The sequence below is a fragment of the Peromyscus californicus genome, unplaced genomic scaffold (assembly GCF_007827085.1).
Source record: "Peromyscus californicus insignis strain IS unplaced genomic scaffold, ASM782708v3 Scaffold_10__1_contigs__length_136768540, whole genome shotgun sequence".
In the NCBI taxonomy this organism is placed as follows: Eukaryota; Metazoa; Chordata; class Mammalia; order Rodentia; family Cricetidae; genus Peromyscus; species Peromyscus californicus.
Window position 1 is genome coordinate 89,387,070 of NW_026294391.1, and position 13,616 is coordinate 89,400,685.

Consider the following 13,616-nt stretch of genomic DNA (forward strand, 5'->3'; position numbering starts at 1 on the left):
TGCATCTGGTGTTCAATTTAGCTATCATATACTCACTTTTGTATATAATACACCTAGTTTTGAGAGGGAAGAATAGTTGGATGTAAATGATCATTGATATATTTGATCAGTACAGAATAAACATCTAGTGTGATCTTTACATATGGCTTCACACAGAAAGGGAAGAGCTGCCATTATGATCTCACTGAACAAACTGTGAAGTAGTTTTAGATGTCAGCAAAGTAAATAATAAAGCTGATCAGTAATAAAATACAAGGTTAAAATATCTTGATGCTAACCTGTATTTACACTATTTATGATATGAGGATCGTTTCAGTATTTTAAAGCTTTCTCCCAGTTTTCTCTTTGGACTGTATGACTGATAGAATGTTAATGAATCAGAATATATCTTGCCATTTGTAAAACATTTTAAGAATACACAGATGCAGCCAGGCGGTGGTGGCGCACGCCTTTAATCCCAGCACTCGGGAGGCAGAGCCAGGCGGATCTCTGTGAGTTCGAGGCCAGCCTGGGCTACCAAGTGAGTCCCAGGAAAGGCGCAAAGCTACACAGAGAAACCCTGTCTCGAAAAACCAAAAAAAAAAAAAAAAAAGAATACACAGATGCTTAGATTCCACAGGACACAGGACCGTGATTAACAAAATCAGTGTACACATGTTTTGTGTGATGACATGCCTGTAGTATGAGTATTCCCTATATTTTTAAAGAGTTTAAGTTTTTGGGGGGTCATTTTGAGAGAGGTATTTTTTCCATATAAGGATTTATTTCTTTTTTTAACAAAATAAAATATAATAAGATAAAACAAAAACCATCATATGGAAGTTGGATAAGACAAGCCAACAGAAAAATGAAAGAGCCCCAAAAGCAGACACAAGAATCAGAGACCCACTTGTTGACACATTTAGGAGTCTCATAAAAGTACTAAACTGAAAGCTATAGTACATATTCAGAGGACCTGGTGCAGACCTGTGTAGGCCCTGTGCATGCTGCTTCAGTGAGAGACGTATTTTTAACTTAGAAAAAAATTATTTGTGTATGTGTCTTGTAGGCAGAGTTTTTCTGTGTCCTGGCAGTTGCTCCCAAATAACCACACAGAAACTTAATTATAAATGCTCATCTGATAGCTCAGTCTCATTACTTACTAGCTGTTGCAACTTAAATTAACCCATTTCTATTAATCTATGTGCTGCCCCAAGGCTCATAGCTTTTAGCTCTCTTGCATGTCCTGCTTCCTTTCAGTCTGGCTGGTGACTCCTCTGTCTCTGCCCTCCTTAGAAGAATTCTCTCTGCCCCCCAAATCCTGCCTAGTTATCAGTCAACCAGCTTCTTATTAATAATGAGAGCAATACATATTTATAGTGTACAAAGATTGTTCCATAGCATGTCTGTGAGTGTATAGATATGTGTGGTGAGGGATGGCACAATGTAGTGGCCAGAAAAAGCTGTTAGGCCACCCAGAGCTGGAGCTACATGTATTTGGGGAATGGATGAACAGCTTGATAACATAGGTACTGGGATTTGAACTCAGATCCTTATTCCATTATCCCAGAATATACCCTCATGTCAATAATCAATTCCTGTTCCTATTTCCAGCCTACCCATTCACCATTCTGCTGTCTCTATAGATTTGCCAATTTTAGACAGTATACAAACAGAATTGTACAATAAGGGCTTTGTGGCTGAATTCCCCTTAGAATAACGTGTTCAAGCTTCATCCATATTATAGTATATACATCCAATAATTCATGCCTTTTCATTGTTGTGTATTCCATCATATGAGAATCTGACATTTTTTAAGCCATTCATTAGTTATTGAATCCTTAGGGTATTGCACCATTTTGGTCATTATGGATGGTACTACCACATACATTCATATACAAATCATTCTGTAGATGTATATTTGGGAGTCTCCTGGGTATATATCAAAGAGAGGAATTCCATGCTACTTGTGAATTTATTACTTCCTGCTACTATCATTTGATATACTTTAGCTTAAGCATCAGACTTTATGATAGTCACAACATAGGCTAATTCTTTTAACCGTGGCAGTAGATATTTGTACAACGAGTTGTAACATAAGAAATAAGGGTGTCTGAGTATGCGTTTAGTGGAATTTGGGTTGTTTTATATTGGAAATAGACATTTACTCCACACCCAATCAGACAATATCATAAAAACATTTACAGAAACAACTGTAATGCTAGGAACATTCCTTATCTCACTTTGACCTCTAGAGATAGCCTCTACCAACAAACCTACTTCAGTGAAAAGTTTGAGAAGCACTAACCATTAATCCTCAACTTTCAGTGTGTGTATTTCATGGGTGTGTGTGTGTGTGTGTGTGTGTGTGTGTGTGTGTGTGTGTGTGTGTGTTATGTGCATAAAGGCATGCACAAAAGCTGGAGGAGGACATCAGGTGCCCTGCTCTATCACTCTTTGGTTTAGTCCCTTGAGACAGTCTCTCATTGAACCCAGAGCTAGGGTGGCAGCCATCAAGGCCTAGTAATCACCCTGTCTCTGTCCCTGACACCAGCACTGGGATTATAGGTGTGTGTAGCTTCTCTAGGCCTTTTATCCAGGTCCTCCTGCTTAATGCAGCAAGCACTTACCACTGAGCAATCTCTCTAGTCCTCAATTTTTTTTAATATGGAAGAAATTTCATGAATGTGAGGTACTTACAGGTATAGTTGTTGGTGTTTAAAAGTATAGAAATGTTTATGGCTGGTTAACAGCAAGTTCCCTTTTTAGCTGTAACTCCAACTGATATCCCAGTTTTTAACCATTGTCCCAGAAAATGTTAATGAACAGGTACTAATAGAATCTTTTTAAAAGCAGCATTATAGCCACCTTACGTTGACAGGGCTTACGTTTTTAATAAATGATGCCTAGGTGGGGCTTAGTGGAAACATGATTAATTGCCACCAATTTGTGGTAGTTTGATTTTCAAATACCCAATTCGCTTTACATGAGTGCATCTACAACTTTATCTGCCCACAGACTACCTGGGAACCTTGTTAAAATATACATTCTAGGCCTAGTGTAAGGTGAGAGGGTCTGAGTTTCTAGCTCCCAGGTGACCAGATGATGCTGGTCCACACTTGAGTAACAAAACTTTAAATGACTGTCCCCTAACAATAATATACATGCTTTGAGTCTTACTGCACCCAAACCTGCTGTAGACTAAAAATATATAACATAGCTAGTGTCACTGCAGATTAGCCAATAAACTAAATGACAGCTAGAGCCTTTCCATAGCACAGTCTCTGGAATTGGTTTTGGGCATTTCTTACCTCATACATTTTGTCATAGGTATTTGAGGCCACTATTTAGAAGAGCCAATCTCTGGATATTATAACCACATGCCGTATTATTAGGTGGGTTAATATATAGCTTAGGAAATAAAAATGAAAGCAAACAGATTAATTGAGAAGCTTTAAAAGTTGCATAGAAGCCGGGCGGTGGTGGCGCACGGCTTTAATCCCAGCACTCGGGAGGCAGAGGCAGGCGGATCTCTGTGAGTTCGAGGCCAGCCTGGACTACCAAGTGAGTTCCAGGAAAGGCGCAAAGCTACACAGAGAAACCCTGTCTCAAAAAAAAAAGTTGCATAGAAATAACATGATGTGGGGCTAGCCTAAACCACAGAAGGGTGAGATAGATTTTTTAAATGTTGTGTGGAGAGACACAAACTCGTGGAGGTGGGGAGACAGGAAATGAGAGAAAGAAATCTAAGCTTATTCCAAAGTTCTTATCTTAACATCGTGGTAAATAGTTGTGTTTCAACCTAAGAGATTATTAGGCTGGGGGATTTGGGAGAAGTGAGTTTGGCATTGGACACACTGCATTTGTATCTATGGACCCTATTCATAGACAATATAGTATTTTGGTCTGTAGTCATAAATGCAGGTTAGGATCCCATCTCTGCCATTTGTTTAAATGTGAGGTCTTAGGAAAGTAACAATTTCTCTGAAGTTGCATTTATAAGCTTAAGAAAAAGCACAGGCTTATTAATGAACATGACATGCTGTACATTAAGTGCCAGGACTACACCAGCAGGGATATTCAAGATCGTTTGTAAACCCAAAGTAATTTACAGTAACGTGCACAATTGAACAGCGAATAGAACGCCATTCTATTTTTAATGTGCTTTTAGAGAAACACTTATTTGCAAAGACTTGAAGTAGATTATGATCAAGACAAATTTTTACATGATAGACAGAATTTAACTTGAAAACTGTTTCTTTATATAATCAGCAAAATGTTTGCTTACAAAAGCAAAAAGTGCTCTAAATGCTCTGTGCTGAGCTGAAAGGGCCTGGATCTTATGATGGAGCATCTGGGTAGACCTGACTGGGTTCAGAGTAGAGGTAAAGGAACCATCCGCTTCTGATGCTCCTTGCCATCACTATAACCATAAGGGTACTGACTAACAATGGAAATTAAAAGGAGGCCGGAACTGTACAAATAAAGGAAGACAAGAGGGATCTACATTTGCTGCATTTATTGACTTTGCACTATGAAGAAAAGGAGAAATGATGTGCTTTAATACACCTTCAAGCTCAGATGACTTTGCATTAGGAACAGCATCATGTCCAGGTTTTAGGAGGGTTGCCTCTTCCATACTCTGAAGAGAGATGCTCTACCACCTATTGCCTTTTGGTAGCAGGGAATCCTAGATTGTCCTGTTTTGGGGGGTTGGCTTTGTTGTTGCTGTTGTTTGGGGGTTTTCGTTGTTGTTACTTTTCATCCACAAGAACTTCCGTGTGACAGCCTGCATTTTGGAAGATTTAACCTGGACACCCTCCTTCACGGCAGAGTTCAGTGGCTCCAGGACTACTAGTCTGAGTGTGTCCCATCCCATAGTTATAGCCACAATTCCATATGTCTTCCCTTTGGATATCTTGCCAACTTGTGGGTCCCTTTATCTGGACTTTCCTAAGTCTGTTTTCACTCTCAGTCTATTCTTTAGCTCCATGGTTTAACAAATAAAAACAGCCCTCAAATAGTTCCTCACAGCAGACCTCTTTCATATTAGTGTGCAAGTAACTGTGCAACATTGCCAAGATACCAAGAAATAAAGTCTGCCCTATATGGAATTTTGTTATTCTTAAAACAGCTTAAGAAAAAGAAAATACCCTCATAAATAGTTTGGATACCTAAAAAGTTGGACTAGAGATTTTCCATCGTTTATAACAGTAAATAAACAGAGGCAGCATGGGGTAAGGGAGAGTCGCAAGGTGTGAAGAAGGTATGAGATTTATATTTTTTCGTTATGAGCGGAAAGAATTTAATTTAGGCAAGAATTTTGAAAAACAAATCTTAGCAACAACTGTGAGACCTTGAATAAGTCACTTCACTTACTAGCGCTTTCCGTGTATTAGGGAGAAAAACGGAGGATCTACTTCGAAAGATTTCTGGGAGGGTTACCTGTGAAATCACCCAGTATCTAGTTGGCGCTAATTAAATAGAAGTGGCTGCAGGCTACTGCTTCCTGGATGGGCCGTTACTCAAAAATGCCTGAAACTTTGTTTTCAACAAATTAGTCCGCTCACTATAAAAGAACTGTCATACCCAGGGTTAGTTTATTTGAAGCAAAAACCATTTTTAACTTTACACAGTCAAAACTCACTTAACTGGTGGCGGGATCGCTTCGAAGGCGCCCCCCACCCACCCAACTCTTACCCCAGTGCATTGCGGGAAATGTAGTCTCGAGCTACAGTTGAATGGGTACAGGAAAACCGATAGAAAACTACAACTCCCAAGAGGAGACGAAGCGGGACTATTTCCCAGTCTGGCGGTAGCTCCGTGGGAGGGAGTTGGCACTCTCTCTGCCTACGTGGGAGAGAAGGCAGGGTTGGGGGAAGTGTGGAAAACCTCCGGAGGCGCTGCCGCCGAAGGAAGATTTGGTGGGAGGAGAAGTAGAGGGTTAAAGACAGGCTGGGAGGGGAGAGGTAAGGAGGACAAATAGGTCGCCGCTCCTGAGGCGGCACAAAGTTCTTCGAGATGTGGCTGAAGCCTGAGGAAGTGCTGTTGAAAAATGCGCTGAAGCTGTGGCTGATGGAAAGATCCAACGAGTACTTTGTCCTGCAACGGCGTCGAGGCTACGGGGAAGAAGGCGGAGGGGGACTTACAGGTAAGCGGCGGCCAGCAGTTGTGGCCAGCGACACCTGAGTTAGGGCTGTGTCCGCTGTCACTTAAAGGGTGGCGAGGCAAACAGTTACTCGCCGCCGCCCGCTGCCTCGTCCTAAACCCGCGGCGGCGGCAATGGACTGGGGATATTCTGCTCGCGCCACCACCTTTCTGCTGCGCCCACAGGGTCCCGACTGTATTGCACTGGAGTAACAGTTGCTCTTTGGGTCGGACCCGGGATGGGAGCAGCTAAGGAGGAATCCAGTAGTACCAGGTGGGTCCCTTCCCATGGGGGAGGGGCTTGATGGCCAGTGTCTAGCTTGACTAGTCCCGTTAAGACCGGCAATGGGAGCGGGTTCGCGGTTGTGAACTTAACTTTTTTCAAAACCTATACAAATAATCACCGCCCTGGGAGTGAGTGCGCGGGGGTGGGGGGTGGGGGACATTGTGAGGACGTGGGAATCCTAAGGAGAATGAAATGCCCCACTCACACACTGAGAGAGGCTTCAAGTGAGATTTGGGTCAGGGCTTGATGCCGGGCAAGTAGAGAAGCTGCCTCAGAATTACTCACCTCTCCCAGTATTGCATCTTTCGCTTTATATATATATCCAAGTTTTCAATCCTTGGGATCTCTGTTTGTGTTAAGCACGCGTTTCTCTCCAGTGAGTTTGGCACTGCCTCTTCTTTCAAAGATGTGTAAACCAAACCAATTAACCAGAAGGAAGTTCAACTCTTCCTTCCTAACCCACCCGTCCACAGTTCTTAATTTTAAAAATTCAAAACTGCTCCATGTCTGAAAAATCCAGAGAAGGCTATTTTGAGATCTTTTTTTCTTGGGCAGGGGCTTTCCAACTTTTGGACCTTGGGGAGGCAAGAGCTGTTTTTCATGCTAATTCCTGGCTTGGTATTAGGACTTTGAAGTGGTAGACCAGGCTTAATTTGGGGAAGGTAATGAATGGAGAGGAAAGAGACATAAATCTAAAAACCTGAATTTTGGTCCTATCCTTATCTCTTGGTTGTTGGATGACATTTGTCAAGTTCTTTCATATATGCAATCTTAAAGCACTACTGTATGCTACAATGAATTTGGTAATTATAATTCTGTTCTCTGCCTTTAAAGTGCTGGATTAAGGGTGTCAGGTGGAAGTAGAGGAGGAAGATAGCTGGTTTACTAGGAAATTATAATTAGAACCGAATGACTGAGGGTTGAATGAAGAAGACACTTGGCTTAAGTGACATTGATTTCCCTCTTCAGTTAAAAAAAATCCTGGTGCCTACTTTATGGAGTTTAGAGTATAACATAGAAGAGAGTGCTCACAAAGGTTTATTTATGTTAATGCAAGCTTCCCCTAATGTGGATACAATTCATATGTCCAATGAGATATATAACTTTACAAGTAACATTCATCTAAGCTCCAAGAAGGACCTCTAGGCAGTATGGGAACAAAAATTTCCCAGGTAAACCTAGGATTTAACTTTTTTTAATCTTTAAAAATTACAATTTATTTTACAGAAAAGTTTTCATTTAAATGGCAGTTTCATTTAAGTGAGAATTTCTTAAAGCAGGTCAGTTGTAAGTGGATTTTTTTCTCTCTATCCTAGCCACCCTTTTTATTAGTTCCCCAATTGCTAGAAAACAAGGACATTTGTCTGAAGATGTAAACAAAGATTTCTATCAATCATATACGTATGTCGTGACTTATGGTCAATTTGTTTCTGCATGATTGTTTTACCTGTGACATTGACAAGATACCTGAAATCACCACAAAAGTCATGTAAATTAAACAAAACAACTCAAAAAGGAGCAAAGAGCTATTTTAAAAGTTTCCTTGGTTTCCTTTGGTCCACAACAAAAGCGTATGCTGATTTTCATGGCTGTTTAACTAACTGTCCTCTTAGTTAAATTGTGAAACCAAGAGCTTTGCTGTTATATATTCATTAGCATGAGCTTTCATCAGAGCATGAGTATATACTGGCAAAAACTTTCTTTTGTCCATTTTGTTTACTTTATGTGTTGTGTTATGTGCTATCCCTTTATAAGATTAGTTTATAGGTTTTGTATAATGGAGAAATGATAATGACCACCAAGAAATGTTAATTATTGTACTTTAAGGTTTGTTTTGTCAGGCAGTGGTGGCACAGACTTTTAATCTCAGCACTCAGGAGGCAGAGGAAGATGGATCTCTGAGTTCGAGGCCAGCCAGGTCTACATACTGAGTTCCAGGACAGCCAGGGCTACAGAGAGAAACCCTCTCTCAAAAAAACAACAACAAAGATTCGTTTTATTTGATATGTGCTAACTGGCAGTAACCACCCAGTAATATAATGTCTTGAGTATGGATTTGGTGAAGTTAGTTGGTTCCATTTTCTGTGAGAGGTCTAATTATATAGCTCAGGCCAGCTTCAAACTCACTATTTTCCTTCCTCAACCTTCCAAGTGCTCGTATGATAGGCATACACCAACACACCAAGCCTCATGGACTTAGTTTTCTTTCATAATGATGTTTCTAACAAGAGAATTTTGACATTAGAATCACAGAGTCCCTTTTCTAAATTTTTTAGCAGCTTTTTAGTGGAAATTTGGTAGATTACTGACTGACCATTTATCATACTTTGTCCTCCTTAATTATCTTGGATCACCACAGAAGGGAATTTTTTTTGAAATTTTGTTATACCTAAGGTGGTTGTTTTTCTTTTATTTAGAGAATATTTTATCCTGATTTTCTCTAGTTGCCTCACATGCCTTCTCATGGTTGATAAAGGTAAAGACTTCACTACTGCTGCTAAATTTAGAACCTTGTTTTATATAATTAAAATAATTTATGCATATTTGGCTTATTAAGCACAAATAAGCAATTTTCTCTGCTTGGCGGATGAGAGCCACTACATAGACTGCATCCTGTTAAGTACTCTACTGAATGAGGCTTAGGAAGACCTGCCAATCAGGAAGTCTTAGGTAGTTTGTTGAGAGAATTTTACTCTTGAATTTTTCATACCTGAATAGTGGTAAGCAAGGTTCTTAGACATTAGATTTATAATTACCATCAGCAGACCTTTTTTTAAAATTCCATGTAGAGCAAAACTAGAAAATTAGCATTAAAACAAAAGATTTAAAATATTCTCTTTCCTTATTCCTTCTTTTATCTTGGTACTGTCCCTTTGAAATTGAAGCATCTGTATAAACTAGAACATGGTTACATTTGAAATAGGCATTTTATTTGAAAATATTTGAAGTAACTTTTTCGTTTTATATCTAGACTTTATAAATCACTGTAAATGATTTACTCTGAACACGTATCTAATAAACAGAACTTATAAAATTTTAGTGACCATACCACAGAAACCCAACGCTTTTCTTAAAAAAAAAAAGCTTTTAAAAAGCCCTCAACTCAAGAGTCCAACTCTGAAAATGTTCATTTTACATATGTGTTAGCAAAATACTGCCGCATTTCATGCTCACAAAGGAATCATCTGATAAAATGTTTGGTACCCAAAGGGTAAACATGCAATTTTATGATAGGCTTGGAAAGTCCTGCTCATGCTAAAGGTAAATTATCATATTGGCCTATTAAAAAGAAAATCCCACATGGCAAATAGTAAGAAGGGAAAAATCATATTTTCTGCCCCTGGCCTGATCCCTGTAAAATCAAATAAAAATTATCTTTAAAGATTTTCTTGGGGTTAGAGAGATGGCACAATGGTTTAAAGCAGTGACTGCTCCTCCAGAGGACCAGGTTCAATTCCTAGCACTCACATGGTAGCTTATAACTGTCTATAACTCCAGTTCCAGGAGATCCAACACCCTCTTCTGGCCTGCACAGACACCAGACATGCAGATATACATACCGGAAAACACTAAAAAACATAGAAATAAATAAAAAAAAACTTCTTGGAACAAGAAAAAAGGAGCTTTATAGGTTTTGAGGATTAAAATGGTCAGTGTTATCAATTTTCAAGGTTTTTTTTGTTGTTGTTTTTTGAGACAGGGTTTTTCTGTAGCTTTGGAGTCTATCCTGGAACTTGCTCTGTAGACCAGGCTGGCCTTGAACTCATAGAGATCCACCTGCCTCTGCCTCCCAAGTGCTGGGTTTAAGACCACCACCTGGCAATTTTCTAGCTTTTAAAATTAAACTAAAATTACTTTTCTATTTAACATATAAATCTATATCTTTCCCCCAAAACCCTTTGCACATAATCTACATATTTAACTCTTAAGGATTTCGGGTTCATGACCCTAAGGTGCACAGGAGCAAACATTCCAGTCTGTGCCACAAAGGAAGGGGCCCCAGGAGCAGAGAGGGTAAGTAAAATGGTGAGACGCATATCAACCAATACCTAAAAAAGCATGAGACTTATAAGACAGGCAATCAATAATCCTTATTTTCATCAAGAAAAAAAAATGACCAAACCAGCTATTTTTTTTTTTTTTGGTTTTTCGAGACAGGGTTTCTCTGTGTAGCTTTGCGCCTTTCCTGGAACTCGATTTGGAGACCAGGCTGGCCTCGAACTCACAGAGATCCGCCTGGCTCTGCCTCCCAAGTGCTGGGATTAAAGGCGTGCGCCACCACCGCCTGGCCAAACCAGCTATTTTATTTCTCAAAACTTCAACCTGACCTTTCACATTTAAAGAAATGATATATACCTTTGGGACATAAAGATTCAGATATAGATATAACACACATGTCACACACATACCACACACAATGTGTGTGGTATGTGTGTGTGCGCGCGTGCGTGCGTGCGTGCGTGCGTGCGTGCGTGTGTGTGTGTGTGTGTGTGTGTGTGTGTGTGTGTGTGTATCTTCAGAGGTATTAAGATGTTCCAGACAGGCAGGGGAGCACAGTGTGAAAGACTCCTCTGGATGTTAAATTACGGGATTTTTTTTCCAGCCTTCACATTGTGCAAATGCACCATCCAGTGATCGCACTTTCTTCATTAATCCTGTTTCTTTTACCTTCTTTGACTTTTTCATATGTATTTGGTTTCTTTACAGGTATAATATTTTTTACAAATAAAGGCTTAGAGTGCTCATCTGTGAAATGAAGATAACATTGTCTTCTCTATCTCAGATCACTGTAGTGTGGGTCAAATGGGTTTTGAAAGCTGTAGTAAGCATTTCATATTAGATGTTACCAAAGAAGTCAGTCTCAGTCCTCTCTCCCTCCCTCTCCCTCCCCCTATTTGCCCACTCTTTCCCCTAATAATTATTTTCTCATGTTGTATATGGAAATTGATTTGAAGTAATAATATTGAATATGTCCAACATAATAACACTGTAAGAGCAAAATACTGATAATCACTGGAGAATGTTATGATGCTGATTATGCATCTGTTATTTGTAATCAGAATAATGTAGACATTAGAATAATTTTTCAAGACCAAGTTCCCTTTGATCTATGATTGCCCTAAACCTAGACTTTCCCAAATAGTACTTTTATAGATCTAAGCATCACTTGTACTGCTGAACGGTATTGAAAAATACACATAATTTTAGTATTTTTAAAACATAATTCTTAAAGAAGGGATAGCAGTTTAAATATTGAAAGCTCGTGCTGCTTGTGGATAATTCAGGAAGGACTATGGGTATAAAGTAAGCTGAAAATAATAAAAAGCATTTGACGTTTGCCACATTGCTGTAATAGTGGTGACATGGGTTTTATGTTGCCTTTTAGTTAGAAAATTTTCCCTGTTTTCATCTTTTTGCCACTGCTATGTAAGTACAAAAGGTAATACAAAATATTAAATGTGATGGTGTATAATGCATTCACTGAACAAGCATTTACTAAGTGCCTTCTAAAAATCAAGAGTTGATTTGTATGTTTTTTTATTTTATGTTTATGGGTGTTTTGCATAAATGTATGCCTGTGTACCACATGAGTATGTGGTGCCTATGGAGGCCAGAAGAAGGCATCTGGTCACATGGAACTAGAATTAGAGTTGAGAGCCTTCATGTGAGTGCTGGAAATCAAACCCAAGTCTTCTGGAAGAGTGGCCAGTGCTCTTAACCACGGAACTATCTCTCCAGGCCGCAAGAACTGGTCTTAAGTCCTGAAGATAAAGCAATAATTAAACAAAATTATTTTTATATGGGGTCTCATTCTAGCCAAGAGCAGTTAATAGCCAGATCCTGTGTGATATGACTGGAGCTGATAAATAATATGAAGAATAAAGTGAGATATCATGACAGACAAGGAAGGGGTTTCATATTTTAGAAATTGATCTATGAGCAGAGAGAGACTGGAGGGACTTAGAAAATATGAGCCAATCATGTATTTGGGAACAGGATAAATTGAAATAATTCTTGGAATGATTTTACTGTGACCAGATACAGAGAAATGGGGTGGAAGCTGGTCATTGTTATAGATTTTGGTTAATAGAATAGTCATAGTTCCTACAAAGTTTGAAGTCTTCTAGAACAGTTGATAAACAAGTAAAACAAATATATTATTACTGGGATAGTCAGTAGCTCAATTTGTTGACTTATTTAATCTATGAACAAAGACAAAATAGAAACCTCCAATGCAATTTTCTATACCTAGCTCTGATATAATTTATGATTAGCAGAAGTGTTATTAAATGAAACAAAGTTTTCTTAAAATCAGTGATTAATAACAATAGCTGAAATACTTGTGGCAGAATTCCAGTGTGGCATCTGTGGAGCTTTTTGCCAAAGTCCAATTTGAATCATTTTTTATTTTAATCATCTGTCTATAAGCACTATCAATATCTGGGAGGCTGTTTGCTAGGGAGAACTGAGAAAGACATTCTAACTGGGAGAAATGACGCTATAAAGCATATAGCACTTTTGGGGACACCATAAATATTCCAGATACATTTATTTGGAATTGAAAGCATGAGACTCAAGATATGGTACTGTTAGTAACTATATAAAGATTGTTGAAGAAGAATATCTTCATCTATACCAGAGGAAAATCTGAAACAGTGAATTAAAGAGACCTAAAAATTAACACCCCTAAAGGGTCTCTGATAATCTTTCAATTTGAAGTGTGGGTTCTTGGGGGTTTTTTTATTTGTTTTTTTTTTTCATCCTTATATAGGATAAAAGAGTACAGTTTTAAATCAATGAATAATAACATCTGGGTTTTATTATCTTTGTTTTCTTCTTATTTTAAATGAACCAAAATAGTGCTCTGGTTAGTTTATGTAAACAAATATTGTATTATACTTTTAATTTTTTATTTTTATTTCTTTATTAAGAAATTTTCTACTCACTCTACATACCACCCACAGATCCCCCCTCCTCCCTCCTCCCACCGTCTAGCCCTCCTTCCCAAGCCACCCCACATCCCCACATCCCCCAAATCAAGGTCTCCCATGGAGAGTCAGCAGAGTCCTGCACACTGTGCCTAGGCAGGTCCAAGCCCCTCCCCATATTATACTTTTACTCATTTGCTATCATGCTTTCTGCTTTACACCTAGGAATTTTGGTGTTGTATTTTACTTAAATTTCTGAATTAGTCTTTTTTTTT

General features: G+C 38.9%; 1 protein-coding gene across 4 annotated transcripts in view; it reads left to right on the forward strand.

The window, feature by feature from the left end:
- Positions 1–5,819: 5,819 nt before the first annotated feature.
- Positions 5,820–13,616, forward strand: part of Tbc1d8b (TBC1 domain family member 8B) — an 83,433-nt gene continuing 75,636 nt past the window's right edge. For 3 of the 4 annotated variants that reach the window (XM_052736627.1, XM_052736620.1, XM_052736634.1), the window contains exon 1: positions 5,820–6,130. In XM_052736627.1, coding sequence (XP_052592587.1) covers positions 6,001–6,130 — 130 coding nt within the window. In that variant the 5' untranslated portion in view covers positions 5,820–6,000. The remainder of the gene's footprint in view (positions 6,131–13,616) is intronic. The other variant, XM_052736613.1, reaches the window with a different exon arrangement.